Source organism: Vespa mandarinia, chromosome 19, assembly GCF_050613455.1.
Source record: "Vespa mandarinia isolate Hongniang chromosome 19, ASM5061345v1, whole genome shotgun sequence".
Classification (NCBI taxonomy): domain Eukaryota; kingdom Metazoa; phylum Arthropoda; class Insecta; order Hymenoptera; family Vespidae; genus Vespa; species Vespa mandarinia.
The window spans coordinates 201,050-228,053 of record NC_140828.1 but is presented as its reverse complement, the minus strand read 5'-3'; the positions used below and the strand labels follow the sequence as shown (position 1 = coordinate 228,053).

At 36.1% G+C, this 27,004-nt stretch overlaps 1 protein-coding gene across 3 annotated transcripts in view; it reads right to left on the bottom strand.

Moving 5' to 3' along the window:
* The window catches only part of Sema5c (Semaphorin 5c), a 54,805-nt gene that overhangs the window by 19,022 nt on the left and 8,779 nt on the right, over window positions 1–27,004 (bottom strand). For all 3 annotated transcript variants that reach the window (XM_035884827.2, XM_035884825.2, XM_035884826.2), the window contains exons 2-3: window positions 18,556–18,685; window positions 3,728–3,824 (exon numbers count right to left, since the gene is read on the bottom strand). In XM_035884827.2, coding sequence (XP_035740720.1) covers window positions 3,728–3,824; window positions 18,556–18,652 — 194 coding nt within the window. In that variant the 5' untranslated portion in view covers window positions 18,653–18,685. The remainder of the gene's footprint in view (window positions 1–3,727; window positions 3,825–18,555; window positions 18,686–27,004) is intronic.

Sequence of the window (27,004 nt, the reverse complement as noted above, 5' to 3'; positions counted from 1 at the left end):
ATATATATATATATATATATATATACATTATATTTGTATGAAATAAAACTTATCATGGCCTTCATGATAGTTAATATCACGACACGATAAGAACGTAACATTCAAGTCCACATTCGCCATAGCCATATTTCAATAATATCTTTATAAGATGGCGTATAAATGATAAATACATATGGCGAATAACTGACGCACGATGATACTGCAAGATCTACATTAGCGATCGAAATCGACCGTTAGATCCTTAGATCGGACGAGGAAGCGAATAATTACCCGATCGAGATAAGAGTAGGTAGGTAGGTAGGTAGATAAATACATACAAACATACATACGTGTATACATATCTCTCTCTCTCTCTCTCTCTCTCTCTCTGTTTTTCTTTTATATGAGTTCTTAAAATAAAGTCGTCATGAAAGAGAGGAGAGGACGATCGCCATGTAAATTTTTATCTTTGATCTCGAGAAGGTTGTTCTTAACCGTGATCAAAACTCGATTCTCGTTTGGTACCACTACTTATATATCTATTTCTACCAACCTACCTACGTAAGCTACCTAACCGAACCGAAGTCGATACACTTTGCACGCTTCAGACTCGTTATAAAAAGCGTGCGCGTACGTTTCGAAGTATAGGCGTGGGCAGGGACGGCTAATAACTTAACGTTCTATTAATAGAAACCGCGCACGAATGCGCACGAACGTTTGCGCGTATCTACAACCCTCTTGTTTTTTCTTTTTTTCGTCGCGTATCGATCGAAACGAACGAATGAGCAAAGGATCGATCGATCGATCGATCGATCGTTGACTCGCTCGCGATCTCGAATCCGCTAAGACACGCGCGAGACACTTCTCTATTTCGTTTCGGTTTGTAAAATTTTCGCGTGGGTAAACAACATTTTTTGTCTTTTTTCTTCTTCTCCGAACGATATATACCCTACGTATACTCTACGTGTACACGTAGGGTATATATTCTTTTTCTGAACGATCTCTCTAGAGTATATACTTAGGTATATCCGTCGATCCGCAATATCTACAAGTGTATTTGTAATGTGCATTAAGACTAATCCCCAGACTTTTAAATAATTCTATTGTAATCTTTAATCGTGCAATTATTTGTCCAATGGATTCAATAGATCAATCCTATAGATTGCCACAATACTACTCATTATTTTTTTTTATTACATCATGTACATACGCTAAAGAGTAAAATTGAACGCGTGCATATAACTTTGTAGCGACAATATAACTTTCTTGTAAGACTTTTTCTTCTTTCTTTTTTTCCTTTTTAGTTAGAAAAGCCCAAAGGATTAGTTTATCAGACGACGTGCAAAAAGAAATAGATTCTTCTTGAAGAAATTTCAATTGATCGATATCGCGAAGAAATATATGAAGGTCGCTTTGCACAACTTTTTCTTTCTATAGGAAATTTAATGAACATACTTTGAAGATTTGGATGTATAATTAAAATATTTCAATGAAATTTTACGTGAAACAATTTCAAATGAGATACGCATCGAGTTCATTCTTTGGCTTATCAAAATTTTGAGAACGAATCGACTTTTTATTGGTCAGTTTTTGCAATCGATCTTTCTTTTTCTTTATATCTTTCTTACTGCTACCAATGCTAAGTAATTTTTTCAAATCGATAAGCTATATCAAAATGCATGAGAAAAAAAAATTGTCTATTATGAACCTACTCTCACATAAAAAGCATATTTCCATAAAAAATATATGAAGCATATAAACAAAGTAATAAAATGTAATTACTTCATCCTATACTGTCCGATACTTAATAATCAAGGATATAAAATTTTACATGACGTTTGAATGGTTATAAAATTTTACATGGCGTAACCCAAACGAATTGAAAACTCAAATACGGATATTTACTTATTCTCAATAAGAACGAAAACGATTGAATAACAGCTTTTATTTGTCAGCGTAGGAAATGGATAAACCATAAACATAAAACGTTTAGTACTGTTCGAGCTAGATATACACAGTGTCCAGATAATTTCAATTTATCAACTAGCCTCGGTCTCTCTTACGCTATACCTCATAATATAATAATGTAAAAAAGAAACTTCAAAATCTATACAAGATTTAAGATGTAAAAATTACGATAACTTTTAAAATTGACGTATGACACGAGCAGCAATTCATTTATAATCTAAAAGATTGAATTATCGGATTAAAAAAAAAAAAAAAAAAAAAAAAAAAGAGAAAAAAGAAAAAGTATCTGTTAATCTGTGAGTACGGGGTGTTTCGTACAGCGTATAAAAGTTTGTCAGGGCAGCAGGTTGAGTATGGCTGATCTCTTACGTAGAGATCAGAGATCTTCTATAGATGTAGAGACCCATAGACGGTGAACATCTTTTTGGCCGGCTGCCAAAGTAAATGAACGCATTTAAAAGTCGTGCCGCGACGTACTCGAAGGAGAAAACGGAGCGTTGCTCTCTTCGATTGGGTCGTGTTTTGTCTGGTGGCAACCTTTTGCAAACTACCGCTTTAAACCTCAAGGGAGACGAGATAAAATTGTTCGCGCGTCTACTCCCACCTATAGTCTTCGTGTCGCCGCATTTTCTTTTCCTTTATTTCTCTTTTCTTTTCTTTGCTTTGCTCTTGTCGAGCAGTCCCTCATATCTAATTATAATAATAAATATAAATATCTTGTATAAACTTTTTACGTGCGTATAAATATCTTACGGGTTTATTTATTTATCATTATTTTTTTTTGTTATACCGCATTGCGTAAGAATATTAATAGAATGAACGAATGGATCGGATTATAAATATTGTCGCTGAACTATGTATGTGTTAAATCGTTTGATTAAGAAAAATGAAAAGAAAATATATATATAAACAAAAACAAAAAAAAATAAAGGTAAGATTTGGAACTTGGACAAAATCGAATTTCTCATTTTACGTCGAAAAAGTCTATTACGTCGAAAACAATTATTCTTAGAATTTTCCAAAAATCTTAATCAAATCGATTGACATCGTGACGGAAAAAAAAATTTTACGTAATTGGTAAATAATTCTCAATGGATTCTTCTGTTCCGTAATGTCATAATTAATACTTTTAGAAAGAAAATAGAAAAAAGAAAAAGAATACGCTCATTCGCGTGTAATCTGATCGTTCTTTCACGGACGGTTAAACTCAATTTCGGAAAAAAAGCAAAGAATTTTCTTCTTGGATTCAAAAGATATATATAGTTTAGACTTTCCTTTCCTTCCGTTTTCACTCGAAAACGTTTAAGTCTAACAATAAATAAGTCTTGGTATGCATCGTGCGAGTGCAGTTTTACTGAATACTCTTTCCTTCTCTCTCTCTCTCTCTCTCCCTCTCTCTCTATTTCTTCTAAGGAGAGATCGAATCTATTCCCGATACGCTCGGGGAAAACGAAATTGCATCGGGTAGCAACTCTGGCTTGCCGCCAATAAACCGTCGATGTCGTGATCGTTTACAAGCCTATGCTCGTTTATTCGGTACTTCCGCTCTCTAGTATCCCACGTCTAGAGAATTTGTTGCTTTTATCCCATCGCGAACTTGTTATCGCGAGGAAATTAAAGAGGCACGTCGTATTCGACCGATCGTGGGAGTAAACGTGTCAAAATAAGACATGTATATATACCTACGTATGTAACTACGTATATACGCATATATATATATGTGTGTGTATGTTTATGTATATATGAAGAGCGAAAGAGAAAGAGAAAAAGATAAGTTTACCGTGCACCAACGACGACCTGCTGTCTAGCAACGTCGAAAAGCAGCTGCGAGTATGTCGTCACACCTTCTTCGCGAAACATACTCCCGTCCACAAGATCTGTAATGCAGAAAATTGAGACACGAACAAGTTAGTACATACATATCTCAAATTATCTTTGATGATATTTAAGTTGAGAGAAAATGAGAGAAAGACCGATCGAGAGAGAGAGAGAGAGAGAATGCCTTGCTTCAGAGATATATGTCTGTAGTATTGATTTTTATAGAGTTTGTATAGAGGAAGAAGAAGGTGTGAAAATTTGCTAAGATGTGTTAGAATTATCGAATTGATTCTATCTGACTGGTTACGGTCGTTGTTCTTTAAAGAAGCACGTAATAGAGCTTTGCCATTAAAAAACTGACTAACACGAAGAATAACATCTTCGTAAGTGGTTGGGTCTACGTTGTAAGATAAATGACGATGTATAATTTTACGATGGGTCAACAATAACTGAAAAAATCGGCAAATCAATTTGTCAATAACATTATTGACGATATCTCATTGCACGAATGTAAAGATAAACCTTTAAATGTATCGTATATAGAAATATTTTTTGCTAAATTGTTACTAAATAATGATTTAATTAAAATGATTATTATTAAAATGTTAAACTTGAATTGTCAATCCTGAATTTAATAATATGTTTTATATTTCAAGTTATTAAATACAACGTAAAATTATTACATAAGATATATATGTAAATAAGCTATTAAGTTTTACGTTACAATGCATTCATTAAATTAATTTACAAAAAATTACATTTAATGAATTTAAACATTTCTTGTAATTTTTAACTTTCTCTTTTTCTGTAATTTCATTTTGATAAACTTTCCTACTCGAAAGAGCAATCTTACGTTTAATTATTTTTCTAAGGGGTGACGTTCGTTTGAAATTCAAGGAAAACACTAGTTTTCTAAGAAAAGAACGTCTTAAAAAGAAAAGAAAATTTTCGCGAAAACATTCTTAGAGATCAGAAAAGTGATCGAACAAGGGGAACGAAACGATCGAGGCGTAAAACCGAGTTGAGTCGAGTCGGAAGACCGGCTCGTAAAGCGACCCTTCGATACTCGTCTCGCAGGACGAGCAGTGCTGCGAAAGAGTAAGAAAAAGGAAAAGGAGTATCGTAAATAAGAAAAAGTCGAAAGAAGGATCGTGCGAGCTTGCCCGAGGAAGAGAGAGAGAGAGAGAGAGAGAGAGAGAGAGAGAGAGAGAGATTGAGAGAAAGAGAGAGAGGGCTGTAACGTTGGGATCGCTTTAAACGATTACAAAGGGAAGAGTTATATACGAGCTTTTTTCTTAACTCTTTTTGTCTTCTTTCTTCTTCTTCTTCTTCTTCTTCCTCCTCCTTTGCACCACGTTTTCTTTCGTGCCATCTATGTCCTACTCGTATCTACGTATGTAAGTACGTATCTGTGTATGTATCGTATGTATCGTATGTATCGTATGTATGTACTATCATTCTCTTCGTCCTTTTCTTCTTCTATTTATCCCTAGTATTATCGTAGATAGGTACACGCATAGAGTGAAACGCACGCATACTTATGGAATCGCCATCTCCTTCCCGGAACAGTTTTTCTATCCTAAGCGAACTAGTTTAGCTCTCTGCTAAAGGAGCCGGTCGTTCTTCTTTCCTCTCTCTCTCTCTCTCGTTCGTGTCTACTTGTCCTACTCGGTTAGTTCCTTCTATCGTTATTTCTTCGTCTATCTCAATTCTGCGGCGTGCTCTCCGTGACTTTTCATGACGTTAAACTCGTTCCGATATATAACCATGTGGGAGAACGAATAGCAGGAGCACTGGTGAGCCTTTCTGAGGGTTGCCTTCGATAAGAAGAGCTGCATTTCAGTTACGTTCCAGAACTCCTCTTCCCCCCTCTCTCTTTCTTTTTCTTTCGACGTATGTAGCTAAGTATGTACACGTACCGGATCGATCGTGATGTTGCTTGAAATTCGTGTCTCGAATTAATATCGGATTCGACGACGAAACGTCCTGTTCTCGAGCACGTCGTCAGAGAAGCAGAAAAAAAGAAAGAGAGAGAGAGAGAGAATATTTAATAAAGTATTCTATATATAAATATATATCTGTGTATGTGTTTGTATATAAAATACGTGCATCTATGTACTGACACGTTCCACTGACGACAGCAACTGGCACGAGAAAGAGGCGCTCTTTCTCTCTCTCTCTCTCTCTCTCTCTCTCTCTCTCTCTCTCTCTCTCTCGACACTGTATACGCTTTCACGTACCGCATCGCGTCTCGCAGAAAGGACGCGAAAATTTTCAAAACGAGGAGGACGACGACGACGACAGCGATGTCTTTTCAGAGCTCCAAAGAGTGACAGCCAATTAGGTACGCGGTTGTAAAGAGTCCATGCTTACTGGGAGAGAGTTCTACGACAACGAGCTATCTCCTGTTTTTTCTCCTTTTTATTATTATTATTATTATTATTATTATTATTATTATTATTATTATTATTATTTTTATATGTATATACATATGTATATATTTTCTTCTTCATTATTCTCTTTTATTCCTTTTTTCGATGTCCGTCGAGTCGACCAAAAAAAAGAAATGAAGAAAAAACAAACATTCATGTGCTCTTATCTCATATAACAGATAAAAGATAGTTTCTCAGCGGTAAAATTTTATTCCATCTATCTGTAGATATCACACATACGCACGCTATATACATATATATTTATGTATAGATACATATATGGATTTGACACGACTTTCGTGTATCACGTGTGTGTTACCCACGCGTGCGTATGTATGTGTATGTATATTTACTTGTGTATGTAAGCACTCTCTCTTTCTCTTAAAAAATATTCTCCGTCGAATTAGCTTTTTCGAAAAGAACCTAATTATAATTATCTTTCGGCAATCACGTTCTCGCCCTCGAAATGGCGCACCTACCAACCGTACTCGGATGGAAAGTTCAACGTGGGTGGCTCAATTTTCTTCTCTCGATATAATCCTCTCTCTCTCTCTCTTCTTTTTTCTTTCTTAGGTAGAGGTACCTGCGAAATTGCAGTCTACAAATAAGGACGCGAACGGAGCTCCACTTCGTTCTTGCATAATGCTGCGTTTCGTGTGTATGCACGCATGAGTCTCTCTCTCTCTTTCTCTCTCTCTCTCTCTCTTTCTCTTAGCTCCCTTCTTCGATTCGTTGCAGGACCGAACGTCATGAACACGTGGGTGGGTTTCACGGGCGCTCGATAATTCTCAAAATTAGTCCCGACGAGGTGGCGAACGCAAAATTGCAGAGTACATACACATATACATACATATATATATATACATATATAGACATACAATGTAACGTTTAGATGCTTTCAAGATGTGCATCGTTTGTATCATCTTTAATAACTGTCCGATCGATTTCGTCGCTCGATTACCCGTCGGATTATCGAGCGTATCTTTAAATGACCCGATTATTTTACATCTCTCTAAGGAAATGGCTTTCCAGTCGATTTCCTCGCTAAAGATACGTAACGTGTTACATTTCTTTACTCGACAGGAAGAAAGAGGAAGAAGAGAGAGAAAAAAATGAAAAGAAAAAAGATGTCCGAGGAGAAAAGAGAGAAAAAAAGGCAACAAAAAACAGAGAAGGAAAAAGGGAGGAGAAAAAAGATGTTGGGAAAAAAAAAGGGAAAAAGAAAAGTCAGAAAAAAAATGAAAAAAGAAAATATATCCAAGAGCAAAGAAGAAAATAAAAAATTTAGAAACGTATGTTCGAAAGGCTTTATATAGTCGTTGTAGTGGTAAACGAGGTACATCTTAAACCGATTCGCCTGAAGAACGTGAAAGATCGTAAAAGCGTCGATTCCTTATAGGAAACTCTTCGTACGATAGGTAACGACGATCCGCGTCGTCGTCTTCGTCGTCGTCGTCGTCGTTGTCGTTTCTCTTCCTCTTTCGTTCCTTTTTCATCCTTTGCGAGGTTTCCTCTCTTCGAGAGAGAAGACTCGATTCCGTAGAAGTAAAGTTCCTCCTTTCGATCTTCCACGTAAATGCACGCGTTTACACACACACACGCGCGTACGTATCCTTCCACACGCATTTTTCTCCCTACACAAGAGCACAGAGCGCAACTACCACATATAAATGGATGAGCGTAGGACGTAGAAGCTCCAGTTAGCATAACCTGATCTTCGAAGGTCTCTTGTGGTCCCTTCTTACCCTTATTTCTCCCTCTCTCTCTCTCTCTCTTTCTTTTTTATTTAATATATTTTCAATTCGAAATAAGACTTGATCCTGTTTGCCAGCGTCACTCTCTGCCTTTTTTCTCTCTCTCTGTCTCTCTTTCTCTCTTTCTTTCTTTCTTTGGCTAAGGGCCTTGAGAAGACGACGAGATTGATGGCCAGGTAATGGAACTACTACTACTACTACTACTACTACTACTACTACTACCACCACCACTACTACTACTTCTACTACTACTACTACTACTACTACTACTACTACTACTACTACTACTACTACTTATTTTTCCAAAAGAAAGAGAGGGAAGTTGAAAGAGGTGCGGTCGACCTTTTCGTTCCTTGACCGCCACGATGACATTGACTTCCCTTAGAGAATGAAAAGGAACATTGTGCTTTGTGTTTGTGTACTTTTTTCCTTTGATTCGTTGTCTTCTTTTCTTTATCTCTCTCCCTTCCTCTCTCTTACTCTCTCCCTTTTTCTATCTATCTATCTATCTATTTTTTTCTCTCTTTGTATCTCTTTATTTTTCTTCTTTCCTTTTCTTCCTCGTGTTTCTGTCTCCTTGATTTGTAATTTGACGTGACTCAAAAAGACATCGAAGGTATTTATACGCTCGGTTTAATTAAATACGCGCACGTTTCTTTTCGAAGCACGGTCGATTCGCATTGAAGTATTCCTTCCATCCTTCGGAGGCAAAGGGAAAGGTGGAGGAGGAGAAAAGGAGTATTTTTACAAGGATAAAACGTAGAAGAATAAGATGGGAAAAGGATCCCGTTTCTCGTGTCGGAAAATAAGCTTTGGTATTTTTCGCTCGAAGGGAAAGGATCTGCGAGGGGCAATGTTCGTTTTGAGTTCTTCGATCAGATAAAAAAGAAAAAAGGTTTGATTTTGGTCGTGAAAGTCGATCGTTCGAAATTCTCTTTAGGAGGAAAAAAAGAAGAAGAAGAAAGAAGATAAAGCAGAAAAAGAGGAAGAAGAAGAAGATGCTGTCGTTCAGGAGGAAGGAAAAGGAATGAAAAGAAGCACATATGTACGTGAAACAACGCGGTCTCATTGATCGTTCCCGGAGATCGATTCCTCGTACGATTTCTCCAATCGAATTCTTCCGTGCGAATGAACGCACGCCTATGGAGTTTCTCCATTTGTAAAATCGTATTTATGATATACGAACTTTCTTTGTGATCCTTTCTTATCATTTTTCTCATATATATATATATATTTCTATGAAATCTTTATATTAATATCCGAGGTTAAAAAAAGACACTGATAGGCGGAAAGCGTAAAAATTGTAAAAGGGAGACGAAGAGAGAGAGAGAGAGAGGGAGAGAGAGAGAGGGAGAGAGAGAGAGAGAGAAGAAAAGGGACAGTCTCGATAAAGTTATTATCGAACGTAATGACCGCACGACAGGATGGTAATTAAATAAAAAACTCGTTAATATATATCGTGTCCCGGCCGAGTATAAGTGCCGGTGCAGAACGTTTTATTGCAGCTTTTGGGATGCTGAATTCATCGTTCCCCCTTTTTTTTATGTTTCATTCGCGTCAAAACTGAGAAGGAAGGTATTTCTTCGATCGTGAAAAAAGTACAAAGAAAGAAAAAAAAAGAAAACAAAAACGAGCAGCTCTCTCTGTTTACTGAAGAAATTGTATCGTCCCTTCAGAGAAAACAAAAAATACAGAGAGAAAAGAAAAAAGAAAGAAAGCAACAATAAATAATACACGAGTTTTTAAAAATAGTCCTCTTTGTCGTAAGACTTACGCGAAGCTTTGTAATACTCGGATATATTAAATATTTCAAATTAATTATACCGGTCTGGTTGAGAACCACTGAATTCTTCCAAGAATAAGAATAAATGGAAGAGGCTGGGCAAGAAGGGAGACGAGGGAGAAGGTGGAGGACATGAAAGGACGGGGAGAGAGAGAGAGAGAGAGAGAGAGAGAGAAGGAAGAGAAGGGACAGGATCGCGAGCCTATGGGTAAGCAAAAACAAGAAGACCGAGGTGAAGCACCAAGAGAAACTGGTCCCGAAGAGAAAGACGAGCTCCTGGCTTCTGCTTAAGAACCGCAAAGTAGTTTCTAGTCTGCCAGCCAGGCCCTTGGCTACCTGAAAGATATTGCTTGTGCCCTTCCTTTATTTTCTTCTTCTTCCGTTTTTTCTTCTTCTTCTTCTTCTTCGATTATTTATATATGTATATATTTTTTTTTGCGGAACAGAAGGGAGAAAAGGGAGAAGAAAAAACAAAAACAAATGAAAAAGAAAAAATAAAGAGAACACACTGTTAACGATTACCTCTTGCAATTTTCTCACCTTTCCCGTTTGTTTTTCGTTTCTTTCACCTTTTCTTTTTTCTTTTTTTCCAAACGAATCAACCGTAAAGTCGCGATCATCGCGAGCAACGATCTTGCAAAGAAAAAAGAAAGAACACAAAAAATGGATTTTAAGAGAAACGTGGTACTATCGAGGGTGATATTATACGCGAGCGACTTGCAGAATAATCGAAGGCACGTGCTCGTTAAAAACTTTTCGCGTTAAAAAGAAGCAATCGAAAAGAGGGATAATCGGTAGATCGGTCGGGAAGGATGGAAGGAGTAAAGCCCACATCGATCGTTAACAGGGAGGATCGAATCGAAGCTATCAGGGGTATTATTTGCGAAAGGAGAACGAAGAGAAAATTTTTCTAAAGGAAAACGGAGGGGTGGAAGAGGGTTAAAGAGGAGGGAAAAGGGAAAGAAAGAAAGAAAGAAAAAATGTATGCATACGAGAACACTCGAGACGATGTTCGAACCCTAATGCGCATCTGCCGTCGTAGAAAGAGTTTGCTAATTAAATTTCTGCTTGGTATTCAGTACGTATTGTCTCAGGTCGAACGTTTCGAAATAAAAGAGAGAGAGAGAGAGAGAGAGAGAAATGAAGGAACTTGACGTTGAGTATCGGGTACTGCAAGTTATGACGATCGATGTTCAACCCCTTTCGGTATATACGAGTTCATGCATGCATACGTATATCGGGAAACAACAGCTTCAACTAGATATGCGTTCTACAGATATGCGTATATACAGGGTGTAACGTTTATCTTGAAAAATTGAAATATCTCTTGAGGGAGTGAATCTATTAAAAAAAAAAAAAAAAAAAAAAAAAGGAAAGAAAAGGAGACAAAAATATTTCTTTCATAGATTCATTCGATACGAAATGGTGTACCGTCTGATGCTGATTTTGGTTTGTTTTCTTTGGTTTTTATTTTTTTCAGATCCGGTGAAGAGAAAAATTTCAAAGTTGAAGTTTAGAGATCAAAACTTTATATTATAGTAGGCAACAATCGAAGATATGATAATTACAATCTTTCAGGAAATTACAAATTCATTATGTAACTTATAACATTTTATAAAAATAAATGATTACGTATGGACAAATTTTGAATGTGAAACTGAAATCATATTTAAAATTTGAATATGAAAAAAAAAATATATGTATGCAGTGTCCGTTTAAAAATATTAATTAGTCTTTGAAATTTTTTCAGACGCCGCTCGACCCTCTTCAAAGAAAAAAAAAAAAGTTGACATCATTATGTGATACGACCTTTCGTGGCAAACAGGAGAGAAAAAAAATTTTGTTTTAATTTTTAAAGAAGTAAAGGAAATTTTTTTGTGGCACGTAACAAGTTCAATATCTCACGAAATATCCCAATTTTTCGAGATAAACGGAACACCCTGTACGTATGTTTTTGTGCATGTGTGTGATCGAGTGAGTGTATGCGTTACTGAGTGTGTGTATGCGTAAAAAAAGATTGGCAAAAGAGAGAAAGAAAAGTGGAAAGAACGAGATGAAAAAGCCGAACAGAAGTTGAGGTACCTATAGGGAGCAACATATTGTCTCTCTCTCTTTCCCTCTCGTCCTCTTAGCTTTGAGTAGAGCTTTCGAACCCTCATTATGTTCCCTCTTGTGTCCGAAGGTAGAAGGAGCAAGGGTGCCTTTGAGTATTCGTTCTATTTCGACGAAATATACAAAATGTTTCGAACTCGTGCCAACAGTTTCGGCTAATGTTACCAACGTAAATCAGAAAGAACACAAAAAAAATATAAAAAAGTATTATAGATATTATATTTCAAATCCTACGAAATAGTAGACGAGTTATTTAAGATAAATCTATGCTTACTTTAAGAATAGGATATGTTTGACCTGGTGTATGTATACGTAACTGCGATGAATGTATGCGTAGTTTTAGGAAGTGTTAATTTTTGAAAAATTTAAGTAGAAATGTTCCAGTATGGTCGCTTTTTTTCTACCATGTGTGTGTGCGCGTTACACCCGACCCTAGATTTAACGCGATTTATCTCTTCCACGTGGTTTTTTTCTTTTCGTTTTACGCGGAAGAAAATCCTATACAAAGAGTCCATCAATACGAACAAAATACTACAGAAAAAGAGCGATATAAGTCATAGAATGATTTATTTCACATATTTTTGCCAACTCTCATTTAGAAATAAAAATGGTAATAAAAAAGCAGAAAAATCGATGCAATAAACTTGTTTGCTGTACGAATTGGAATCTAAAATAATCGACCCTCTACTCCTTCTCAATTGGCACAAAGTCATTAATAAATAAGTTACGACGCAATTGTTTATATCGTTTTCAATTTCTACAGTATTTGTTTCAACAAAGAATCACGTAAAATTGCAATTGCATGGAAAAAGACAAAAAAAAAAAAAAAAAAAAAAAAAAAAAAAGAAAAGAAAAAAAAAGGAAGAAGAACGCGTAAATAAATATAAAACGTCTAGTAAATCGAGGAACGAGTGCGTATTGACTTTTTATATTACAATATCTTTAAGTTTAAGAGATTTTATTATTTTTTCTTAAGCACGCTTGCACGGAATCACACGCACTCCTGACAAAAATCATCAGATCATCGTTGAGGAAAAGATACTTTTGCGTCGAAAGTGAACTTCCGGTTAGATGAGAAATCCAAAATAAAAAGAAGCCATACGGGATTGAAAATTGTTAGGAAGGATGCTGAAAAAAAGGGATATCGGCTCCTCGAAGCCGTTCAAGTTCCTCTCGAACGACGGAATATTTAATCGGGCCTGATGAATATTTATCACGTCGTGAGAGGTATCACGTCATGGTGGTCAATACGGTAAACGACAAACGATTCGACAATACTCGAATCGATCGATAAATGTCGCTGACATTTACAAAGTAGCATTATAAACAGGGATGGGATCGAGTATATTACAAGTAGGATTTTAATCTAACTTAATAGCTTCGAATAGTATCGCAGGTACTTCAAAAATGGAAAATTCGAAAACACGGACGAAATAGGTTCCAACTCTCTCTAAATATTTTTAAAAGCGTTACTTGATCATCTATCCACATTCGTCGAACTCTGGCCGAATAGATTCGAATATTTTGTGAATACATAGTTTCGATCGAATAATGAAACGATTGTCATCGCAACCAATAGCTTCAGATTATTTTTTATTTTTAATTAACCTTTCAGTTTTCCCGCAACCGCAACCATGACGTGTTAAAAGTTAAAATACCAATACAATGATATGATTAAACGTTGCCATATCGTACTTACACTTAATATTCGTCTACTACATGCGAAAGATTTGAATGTTTCTGGAACTATTAATTTTCGTTTAATTACGTTTTCCAAAATCTACATACTAGAATTTTACACCAATATTCTAGATTATGAGTACCATTTTCCAATGGTAATCAATAACCATTGAATGAAACTAGGTTATTGAAATTGACTTTGATTTGTATGTACATATTGAACTTGATCTCATTTATAATTTACGATTTACTTTCATGTTCAAAGGGATTCGCGTCGTTTAAATGCACGACGATTTCTCGACGTACATAGAGCTCCAAAGTGTAGCTTTGGGAGGGAAGACTGGATGAGAAGTTAGAGAGAGAGAGAGAGAGAGGATAAAGTGTGGAAGAGAAAAGAGAAATAAGCGTATGGTACCACCCGTCGAGCGAGGACGGAATAAAAGGCTTTCGTGGTAGGAACGATGAAGAAAGAGAGAAGTAGAAATTTATACTCGTGCGCGCGTGTCGGCGCGTGCCGCACGATTCGCCCACGCGCGAAGATTCAAAGATCTTCTTCATCTTATTCCACTCCACTAAAGAGAAAAGAGAGAGAGAGAGAGAGAGAGAGAGAGAGAGAGAGAGAGAGAGAGAGAGATGGGTGTGTTCGTAGGAGTTTGATAAAATATGCCTTGGGAAATATCAAACGGCGTCCGAATACTTAAGGTTTATTACATTTTCTCTAATTGAGGCAGTTTATTGTAGAAATATTGTAGGAATACGTCGAAACGTTATTTCGAGAAATTTGATATTTAAATGTTTCCAACCATACTCATCAGTCAATAAATAAATTATTTATTATAACGAGTCATTTTTCACGTTAAAAAGAATATTCGAATCATTACACTTATTTGTCTTCGTACTATTCTGGTTCTTATTTAAAAAAGACTATGTCCATTATGTCAAGCAATCTCAGATTTTGTTTTTGAAATAGACATACTATAATGTTATAAGACATCAAAATGTTCATTCAAAATCATTCAGAATCAATATTAAAAGGATCAGAAATTACAAATTAAAAATTATTCGACTTAAAAAAAAATACAGAAATAAAACAAAATATAAGGAAAAAGAGGCGGGGGGAGAGAGAGAATATAATTTCCGCAATCGTATTGGATTTTACCTGGAACAACGACCTCCCGTTGGGTTCTCGCGAAGAGATTCTCGCGTTTAAAGTTCCAGCTGTTCGTCTCTCACGCAAGAAATAAAGAGACTATCCAATGGGTTATATTATTCGCATAACAACCAACGAACGAACGAACGAACGAACAAATATCAGTGTAAAAATAAATAAATAAATATATGATTTATTACTCTTTGACCGAGATTTATAACCTTATATATCGTCGTTCGTTAGGTTCGTTAGTTAGTAAATAAGTAAGTAAGTAAGTACAAAATCTTGCTTTCGTACTTTTGTATCTGCGAGAGCAAAATTTTTTCTTCGTCGATCGTTAAATAATTAATATCTCGAACATCGCGGTTCACGAGTATCGATCACAAGTTATATATACGGAGGGAAGTCCACTCGGTCTAAGAAAGTTTAAACGAAAGGAAATAAAAGAGAGAGAGAGAGAGAGAGAGAGAGAGAGAGAGAGAGAGAAAAGGGACTTTTATCGGGTTTTCTGAATCTTTTCTTTTATTCTTTTTCTTTTGTTATATATATATATATACACATTTCGTTCGGTTTTCAGACAAACCTCTTTGCAGTACTTTGAACATTCGGCAAGAATACGTCGATGAATCTTTTGTCTCAAGATCGTTAATATTCTCGGCTGGTCGTCGTCATCGATAATGGAAAATAATAAAAAGAAAATATATCGAATATGATTATACTTTGGGTCTAACTTGCCTCGTGATTTTCAATGTGGTCATATAAATTTACGTGGAGAAATGATGCTACGCTATAGGCCGTACGTCGGAACGAAACTAAACGAAAAAGCAGAATGAAATTAGAGAGAGAAAGAGAAAGAGAGAGAACGAAGAGATAAGAAAAAGTAAAATGAATAGGTATGCTTCTTTCGCGAAAGCAAGACGAGCAAAAAACGACAAAGTCGTTCCAACTCGTCGTTCGAACGTCGTTTCATCGGAGATAACTCGTTCTTGATTCCCTAGGGTGATACTTTTCCGAGATATCGGGAGGATTGATCGCGTAATCCAGCTTTCGAATCGTTCGCCTCGAGCCAAGATAGATTTTCTAGCACATTTACAACTGGGATATATAAGACAATAATTGGAGCAACCAGGCGACGATTAAATGTTACCCCGAGAGTTTGAAACGAGAACGACAAAAAAAAAACTAGATAAATAAAAAGAAAAAAAAGAAAAAAGAATATTAATTAATTTTATAAAACAATTATAACCCGAGTGCGTCAAATGTGATTAATTATTCGATTCAATTAATATTTATTTTTATCTCGCTTATCCTTTCTCATTGATCTTTCAAAAGAATTTTATTAAAGGAAACAGGGAAAATAACACTGACAACAATTAATAATTTTATAAAATCTCATATGTCATGTGTGATAAAGTGTCTAACACGTAAAATTATTTTTATCTCACTTGTCCTTTATAAATGATCCTTAAAATGAATTTTAACTGAATTATATTTAAGGAAATAAGAAAGCAATCGATATTTATTAATAACTTTCTAAAATTCTCAAATGTAATAAATTGTGTAATACATAAAATTATTTTTGTCCCGTTTATCGTTTTTATGATCTTTAAAGTGAATTTTATTCTAGAAAACAAGAACACGATCAATATCTATTAATAATTTTATAAAATCTTGTGTGTCATATATGACGTATATTGAATAATCCGTAAAATTTATTTTTATCTCGCATATCCTTTCTTATTGTTCTTTAAAACGAATTTTTTTTAAGAAAATGATTAATACATATTAATGATTTTATAAAATCTGATGTGTATCATGCACGACAAATTATATAAACCGTAAATTTATTATTATCTCGCTTATCGTTTGTAATCTATCTTTAAAATGAATTTTATTAAACTATGCAAAAATCAATATATTTGTGTGCGTGTCTCTACATATATGTGTGTGTGTGTACACATGTATATTTATCTTTTTACATTCTTTATATATAGAAAGAAACGAATATTTTACGACGATGAGAACTTCAATTACCGAGTGCTAAAACTGCGACCAATTTAAATCGGTCGCTTTAAATTTATTATGCAATCGTAAAACTTTTCGCAATCGTTTGCGGGCCGGCACGGCAACGAGACTCTCGCGCGACTTTATACGAGGCGACAGTTACGGCGCTTTTAAATTAGTAAACGATCCAGCTTCGTCCATTCGGACGAAGGAAAAAGAAAAAAGGACAACGCGTTAATATTTCTAATGCGAACTCGTTAAAAGAAATGCATGTTTAGCTACGGTTAAGTACGATTGGCTGCCTCTCAAAAGTACTGCATCTTGTTTCCTCTATTAGATCAACGGAGTCCCACGCGATCGATAACTTACAGACAGCCGAAATTATCGAATGCTAATAACGAGGAAAGAAATAAATATTTCTTTTTGCGGATAGAAGGTAAATATAAACGTATAGATACGATTAAAAAAAAATGAAGAAAAAAAAAAAGATTTACAACTATAAATAATAATAATAATAATAATAATAATCTGAAAACGAATAATAACATGCATATAATGAATATGAATCAATCTCAAAATCTGAATAAACTGAGGAATTAATTAAATGCATATATTGTATGAAACGTGCTCGCATAAAATGCAACAAAGATATTCTAATTGTATATGCATTAATTCTTACTCGTACATTGAAAGAGATTAATATTTTTATCGTTCGCCATACTATGCCGAACTATATACTATACGTATATATAATAAATATATATAACATAATAAATAATATTTACGAAGCTAATAATTTTCTTAAGTATGTATTAATGAATACGGATTATAGTAGTATTGAAACTTTTAATATTTTTTTTTTACATTCTTAAATATTTAAACAAACAAGAGTGAGTTTTGATATTTTGTGCCATTATTTTATATGAGAAAATTTTATGGATAAAAATATTTTTCCGAAAGAAATACGCTGTACGAGATGATATCCAAGGAATAGATCATTTTTATTCTGGGCAAAAAGACGAACATTCTGGTTAAAAGAGAAAGACAGAGAGAGAGAGAGAGAGAGAGAGAGAAAATGAGGGAGGTAGAAATAGAGAGAAAGAGAAAAAGATAGAAAGAAAGAGAGAGAAAGAGGAGGAGTTTCGCGGTCTAGCCACAGGAAGTACTTTACATGCAAATGAAAATTACGGGATGCTGACTATCTACTGGTCGATTGGTCGCCGCCCTCGGCGTGCAACGCGTTGCAGTCCGCACCTTTGCGTGGCTGTGCTATTACGAAAAGAGAGAGAGAGAGAGACAGAGAGAGAGAAATGGATCGTTAGGCTCGAGGACGATCGGGAAACGACTATTAAGTTCATTAGACTATCACAGAGCAGAGAAGACGAAACTTGTTTTTCCAACATTGCTTCTCGAGTTCTTCTATGGGTGTGGCATTTCTTGCATGTTATAAATATTTGCAAAAAGATGCCATTGTTAGGGATATAATAACACAGATCGTTACTAACACCTGAAAAATATTGTCCATTTGTTAACCTCCTTTATTATTATCATTAGTCTTGTGATTATTATCAGCTTTAATAAGATTTTGGTTTGCAATCCAATATGCTTCGGATTGTCTGGAAATTTCTTTGACAAATCAATACTTTAGCAGATATCATTATTGGATATAGAATTCTTTTTTTAGAAGATAATTTTTATTCTCCTCTCTTGAAAAATGATCGAACCATTCCGCACGTTTTTGGGACAACATATTTTTATATAACATTTCTATACATACGTATTGACGCGAAGTTGTTTTATGTGTTGTGTTTATTATTATTATTGTTGTTCTTGTTGTTGTTGTTGCTGTTATTATCACAAAAAATATCATCTTACCTTCGTAAGAAATATGCCGAAAGTCGTCGATAGCGTGCAAAGCCATTACGAAAGTCTGCAGTATTATTGTGCAGTAGAGGGACCAGCGTAGCTCCATCCTGATCGAATCGAGAGGCCTTGAGCCTGCCAACTAGAAAGCGAAGAAAATAATAATAATAATTGCAATAATAATAATAATAATAATAATAATAATAATAATAATAATAAAGAAAATAAAATAAACAAACAAACGTCGTACGGCAATAGAGATAACAAATTCCGTACGTAAGAATCGAAACTTGTAATGATTACAATTCTAATTGGAACATCAGAGAACGTAGTGATTCATACGTGCTTTGCTAGAAGTTGGCGTGAAAGCTCGACTAATGAAACGTAGATCGTGGATCATGGATCGAGAGAAGGAGAGAGAGAGAGAGAGAGAGAGAGAGAGAGAGAGAGAGAGAGAAGGGGTGAGGGATAGGAGGGGAGAGGAGAGGAACGAGGAGAGGAACGAGGAGGCGGAGCAAGCAAAGACACGGCATCTCCTGCACTTCCTTGACATTTACACGTATCGTGCCTTCTAGTAGGTATTCGTCGATACTTGCAATCGGCCTTGAATATGTATGTATATATATATACATATGTACAAAGAAGGAAAGAGCAGAAACGTGTTCTAGGGTTGCGTTTCCACATTGCGATTAATAAGGGAAAAAATAAATAATTCAATCTTTGGTTATGCTATCAAAGATTCGATTGAGACGCGAATTCGAAATCTTAGAAAATTTCTATCTCTCTTTCTTTCTTTTTCTGTTTCTCTCTTTGACCAACCATCCGTGACTAGAGAGAAAAATCAAGGTATATGCAGATAGATAGATATCTAAGGAACGGATATAAACGGAAGTGTCGAGATGAAACTTAAAAGAACACGGAGTCGCGTAGTATCGCATCTAATCTCACTCGTTAGCCTGGAAATCATCGTAGGAACGTACTACGTAAGTTAGGACCGAGTTTCCTCTTTGACTTTCTCAATTGGTTGGCTCCTCTAACGGTAACGACTAAGAACAAACGATGACACGAGTAGTTGTCGAGTAATATTGATAGCGAGTATGTGATTTTCTTTATGACACCTTGTAGATATCATCGAAAGGATGGACGCGCGCGCGCACACACACAATGAGAGAGAGAGAGAGAGAGAGAGAGAGAGAGAGAGAGAGAGAGAGGGAGAGAGAAACATACATACACATTTACACGGATAAAGAGATACGCACGTACGTTTGGATAGTTGGATGAATATAATGGCTAGAAGTACTCTATGGATGCAAGAGAAGCTCTCTAGGAGACGCGAAGAAGACGACGAGGACGAGCGTGGATCCATAAGAGGGACGGGCATCTGAGGATAGAGGAACCGCAGAGGCTACAAGGTCGACGACCTCGCCTACGTTCACGACTAACTATTTACTTCTACGAGCCCTCTCGAAGATATATATCGAGGGCCGACGATGACTAAATCTCCGTCCTATTTTCCCTCCATTCTTTTCCAATTTTTCCTCATTTCCAAATTTTTCTCGTACATCCTCCGATAGACATCTTCGTTCATTTATTTGTTACTTCGTTTCCTTCTTATTTTTTTTCTCTTCATTTTCTTCCTTCTCGTCTTTAGGTTTGTTTTCTTTTTTATTTAATTTTTTTGTTGTTAAACTCGTACCAACTCGAAAGAAGAAATAAATAGAAATAATCCACTGGATATTGACTTGTTCGTTCATCTCTTTTACCCTTATCTATCTATCTTCTGTTTAAACGCCAACTCCACCTTTATCGTGTCGTTAATCTCTAAACGAGATACATAGGAAAGTATACAAAGAGAGAGACAGAGAGAGAGAGAGAAAGAGAAAAGATGCGGGGGTTCCCCGTACGATCGAATCGTGTCGCTGTATCTTCTAGTAAAGGTGACGTTCCTTTAAAAAAAGGAAGAAAAAGAAAAAAACCTCTTCCAACTAAGTACACAAGGAGTAGTTACCCGGTGGTTTTTCGCCTCTCTTTTATCCATTGTCTTTCGGTATGTCACCGTGACAGCTCGCTTTCTCGTCTATGAATAGATAGAGGATAAAGGAGGACACGAGACCCCGTAGTAGGCGAACTCTACGTCGTCGTAACGATGTGGATAGATACGATGCTTGTACTATGCCCACATATCATCATTTGCTTAACTTCAACTATTTAAGATCGTGTAGAGAAAAAAAGGAGAAAAAAATTTTTCTGATTTTTATTTCTTCTTTTGCCTACGACCTCTTTAAACCTTCTCTTAGGATTTTAAACTTTTTTAAAAAGTATCAAGATATCATATGTCCTTTTTATAAGGACATAGATTTCCCAAAGGTTTTCCATCAAACGCGAATAAAAATGAAATTCCTATAGTTACGTCTTTGAGTTCACGAGACAATGACACCGCATGTCTTTACGTGGTACTCTAACCATAAGATATTCTGGACTGCGTCGAGGTGGTCCCTATAGGGCGCGGGTCTTTTAAAAGACCGTACGGGCAATAATACACGAAGTAACGCCACGGTGGTCCCGTGAAACTTTTTAAAAAGAAAATGACGATGACCCCTTTGGAATATTAATAAACTCCGACGTGTCTATTAGACATTTTGTTTCTTTTCCTTTCTCTCTCTTTCTCTCTCTCTCATATCCAGCCAAAGTTGGGATTTAAATATGTTTACGAGAAGAATACTCCAAGGACGTTCGAAACGTATCTGTAATAATTCTTCCTGTCCATTTATATATATATATATATATATATATATATATATATATATATATCTCGTTGTATATATAATATCTATCTATCGTATTGCGTGCACGAAATGAATTGTAGGTAATTCCGCGTAGAGAGGCTTGATAACGCAAATCGATAATACCGGTGTTAATGTAACATCACCGATTCCTAGCTTTTGAGATAAACTCAAGTGATACGCTCGAGGCTTTGCAATTTGATCAACCATTCGAAATCAATCTCGAGAATTTGAGTCCAAGGATCATATCTCGAGTCGATGGACGTGATCCATTGCCGAACCAAAATCAGCACGCAGGATACGTAAATATATACATATATACATAGATACATACATACGACGTGTTAGCTATAATACACACACACACACACACACATATGTATATATATATACGTTTGTAGAAACAAATAGAAGGATAAGAAATAAAAAGCTTTCATTATACAAGAGATTGGTAATCTAAAAAAAAAGAAAAAAAAACAAACAAAGAAAAAGGAAAAAGAAATGACGTAGGAATATGAGTGAAGATAGAGAGAGAGAGAGAGAGAGAAAAATGATATATCGTATTTCGCAGTTAAAGTCGCGGATAGCTAACCGTAAAGCTTAAAGTGAGCTTGACGTTTATCCGAGTAATATTTACGGTGAAAAAGCGAAAATCACGGAATAATCCTCCTTCTAAAACGTACGTACATACGTACTTACGTACTTATGTGAGATCTTACGACGTTAAGACGTGTGGGTGGCGACGTGTGTGTTTTGCGTCGGTGTGCTTTCCATCGATTCGTAAGTACACAAGTCGCCATTTTATCGTAATGTATTAGATGGCCTTTCGCAACGAATGATGAACGAGAGAGAGAGAGAGAGAAACAGGATAAAAAGAAGATGAGAAAAAGAAAGAGAAAAGCATAGTAGTAGTAATAGTGGGTGGTGGCGTTGCACGATCCAAGTCTCAAACAAGCCGGTTTTTAGCCTTAAGAAAGAGCCAAGAAAGGAAAAAGAGTGGGGGTGTGAAATCGCCTGATGTATACCTAACGTACACACATATACACAGACATAGAAAAAAACAGAGAGAGATAGAGAGAGAGAGGGAAAGAGACAGAGAGAAAAGAGGCTTTAAAGGTTCAGTCTCTTCCTAGTCTGCTTTGTAAACGGTAAAGAGTTAATGTGTGTGCGTGAGTGGGTGTGTGAGAGAGAGAAAGAAAGAGACATACAGAGAGACCAGACAGAAAGACAGAGAAACAGAGAGAACAAAAAGCGTAAACGCCTACGAACGTTAAACGCACGCGTGCTCTCAAATCGTGTCCTACTGTCACGCCTTCTTTCTAAACTAGTTACTACTTAAACCTAAGCACGTTAACTTAATCATCTTTTATTCAAGCGAACGTGTAACGGATAACCTCGAGAAATCTTCAAAGGTAGCAACATGTCGATATATATAAATATTCGATCTAATATTCGATCGACGTGGTTTAGATAACGAGACAAGATCTAAATAATCGCTTTACTGTCGCGTACATCAGTTGTCTATTCCTGAGTTGAATACGGAAACTCGGCTAAGTGAACGATTATAATTCGCTAAACGTTTTGAATACGTGATAGCAACGCGACGAGAACAGTTTCGTTCCTTGGATCTCTCGATCTCTCGATCTTTCGATCCAAGAAGGAGACGTACCGTTGGTTTAAAAAAAAAACCGTAGCGCGAACAACATGCTGGAAGTTCATTATTATGGACCGGTAGTTTCTTATGGCCGACAGGAAGCATACGGCGGGTATAGAGAGGGTTAGGGAGGAAAGAGAGGCGCAGTTTGATGCGGAGGTTGAAAAGAGGGAGAGAGAGAGAGAGAGAGAGAGAAAGAGGGAGATAGGTTCCTTCGTTCGTGCGGCACGTGACGGGAAAAGAATCCGTACTCGGCGTATGCTTTTGAGATGACAATGAGCTAGAGCTGCTCGCGCAATACCTAAGTTTTCCTTGCCACCAAAGATGCCGGGTTTACGGTTACGCGATAACGACGTTAGGCGCGAAAGAGAAACGATAAAGAGGCCAGAATGATATAGATATAGCATAACGGTGTAGATTAAGTAGAAATATTTTTAAGGCCGATTGCGAGTACGCAATGTCAGATCGGTACGACGAAAAACTAGACGTCCAGGTCGACGTATGACCAGAAAAACCAAGCAACCAAGTCGAGAAAAAACCACAAAAGCTAACTGACCAGCCTCCGTGATCAAACTCGACAACCAGGTCGACGAGAGACCACAAAAATTAGACGAGCAAAATCCGTGTAAAATCGCACAAACCAGGTCCGCGGGAGATCGCAAAAACCATACAACTAGATTGACGAAAGACCACGAAAACTAATCGACTAACCTCCGATCAAATTCGACAACCAGGTCGAGGAAATATCATAAAAACCAGGCAACCAGATCTACGAGAGATAAAAAAAAAACCAAAAAACCAAGTCGATGAAAGACCACGAAAAAAAATTAATCGATTAACTTCCGATCAAATCGACAAAGTACTACAAAAACCAGGCAACCAGGTCCACGAGAGATTACAAAAATCAAATCGACGAAAGACCACAAAAACCAATCGACTAACCTCCGATCAAAGTCGGCAACCAGCTTCGACAAAAAAACACAAAACTGTCCTTTACGTTCCTTGAAGGTTACATTCGACAGTGTCTGGTTTACAAGAAAGTTATCAATGTATATTGTTGATGTATTTTATCAACGATTATGAAAAGACAAGCAATGTACGAGGACGATATTTGGTTGCCTGGTTTTTTCAGTCATTCGTCAACCATTGCTCATCAATGATCATTAGATTCAAATGAATATACGAGCACGTATTTTACTTAATCGTCGACGACCAATCAAATACATTGAGACAAATGCATGCGTTCGCAACTTTCAAGTAACTTTCTTGGACGACTAACAACACCGACGAACATTATTTCATTATTGATTTATTCGTTATTGTCTAACTACATTTCTGATATCGACGACAATAAAATGAAAAAAAGATAGGAAAAATATTAAAGCGATAGGAATATTTGGGAGGAGTGATAGATCGATACGATTTGACGGGAGATACGAGTTGGCGTTCAATAAATCGACCTTTCTCGAGCACAGAGGAACCGAATGAGTACGTGTCGGAAATAACGAATAAGAAGTAAAAAAGGGAAATAAATAAATTAACGCTGCCAGCAAGAGAGGCAGAGAGAGAGAGAGAGAGAAAGAGAGATGGCGTCGGAGTTGGTACGTAATACCCAACCCACAGCCACCGGGTCTCCGTGCCAGGTCCGACAAACAAAGGGCTGGCTATAAAGCAGCTCGGTCATAAAACATGCTGCCAAGCACGACAAGCCGAATTCGTGAGGCACAACTTGAGTCGGATAGAAACGAGGAAAGCCGAGGAGTTAAACGAGATTTCCAAGAAGAAGAAGAAGAAGAAGAAGAAGAAAACAGAGAAAGAATGAGAGATGTCTTTTACGCTTGAACGTTCAAATTTGATGCATCGTATTCGATTAATTCGATTATTAAATGCTAATTATTTAAAATAGAAACAACAATAAATTTATTGTTTCTTTATTGATTATACGAGGATCTAAATAAAATAATTCTTAACAATTAAAAAGACTTTCCATAAAGCAATATTAATGTATTCCCAACCCTAATTTATTGGAACTATTCAAGAAAAGATTAATATAACCGATCCTATATATCACGTAAATTTGTAAAACAGGTGCTTGTCAGCAAATAAATCATTTATTATTCCCTGTCTCTCTCTCTCTCTCTCTCTCTCTCTTCTTCGATAAGAGGGCTATCTTGCTCGAGTTGACCTCTATCTCTCTCTCTCTCTCTCCCTCTCGCACTTCGGAACGAGCTTTGCTAACTCCCGATGACATGAGAGAAGCTGGAAGCTTTATGTTTGAGAATGAATAATGAATATATGTATACGTGTGTCCTCCAAGATCAATGCCCAATGTATAAACTGCAAAGAGAAAGAGAGAGAAATAGAGAAAGAGAGAAAGATAGAGAGAGAGAGAGAGAGAGAGAGAGAGAGAGAGAGAGAGAGAGAGAGAATATTCTGCACATATATACTCTTGAACATTGTGCCAACTGAACAGATAATATTGACATTCCAGAGAAATCATGGATATTGCTAACAATCATAAGAAACTCGGTACATCATCAGTACGTTCATATAGGCTTATACGTACAATTGTTCTCGCTATCGGACGATGTCAACTCTCGGATCGAAGTCTGAAGACCTTTCTATAGCGAAGCTCGATGTGAAATATATTCACAAAGAGAGAGAGAGAGAGAGAGAGAATTGGAATGAATGGTAAATTAAGGATAAACTGGTGTTCCGCGTTAAATCAATAAGTGTTTAATGAAAAACAAAATTATGAATATTAATATCATTTTAATATTATCATTTAAAACCGATGTTTTGAAGGTTGTTCTTCACGAGAACGAAATACCACACGCATAAACTGTACTCTTCCTTTTTTGCATTATTTTTTTCACAGATCTCAAAGGGTTTCAAAAACTAATTGCTCGATTAAAACTCGATTGAATATCCTGCATATGTAAAAATGTAAGAGAAAAAAATAACCAAAGGAGACGTACCTAAACATGTTAACCGTCATACGTAAATACAATGAATTTATTTGGATCTAATCTTGAAATTTTCATTAAATAGGAAGGATCATTGGTACCTATGATTAATACTGCAATAAATTCCTCAATTATTTAATACATAAACGTTAAATGATTAATTCGCAGACGAAATCTCGCTTATTACTAACGCTTACGATTTGCAAAAGATATCAAGAGATTATTATTGTACAGTATTTACTACTATGTTCCTGTATCTACTGATTGGTGCAGTCTGCTAACTCTCTTGGATTCTTCTATCTCGATATATAAATTATAGGATCTCTCTCTCTCTCTCTCTATTGGGTTGGCAACTAAGTGAATGCGGAAAATCTATCGACAAAACCCGCAATCACTTAGTTGCCAAACCCGCAATCATTTAGTTGCCAACCCAATATATACATATATATATTACATATATATATTTCTCATATATATATTACATATATATATATATTTCTTACATATATATATATCTATATTACATATATATATACATATATATATTTCTCTCTCCCTCTCCCTGTCTCTTTATCTATCTAGCTCTCTTACTGTTAACCAACGCCGCAAGCAATCCTCGACATATGGTCGAGATTGTTTGCACTAATTAATAACAGTATAAGCGGAACGAGTGCGTACGTGACTCGTGACCGAGAGAGACCACTTGTCTGCTGAGAAAAACATCAGAAAGAGTTGAAACATTTTGATCGGAATCGTTTTTTTTATCTCACCTATCATCCCCCGCGTTATATCTTTATTTATTATGGACTGCAATACGAAATTTTTTTTCTTTTTTTTTTTCATATAATATACATACGTTTATACACACATGTATCAATCGATTCGTTAGTTTTTCATCTCACCTGTTTCATCTATTTATTACTCGATATGAAAATTCCATGCTTGACAATATCTTTTTCAATCTTTATACGAATCAATTCTTAAATCTTATCTAAATATTTTCTTTTCCTCTTTTATCTATTTTATCCATTCCCTCGATATGAAAATCCGACCCTGAC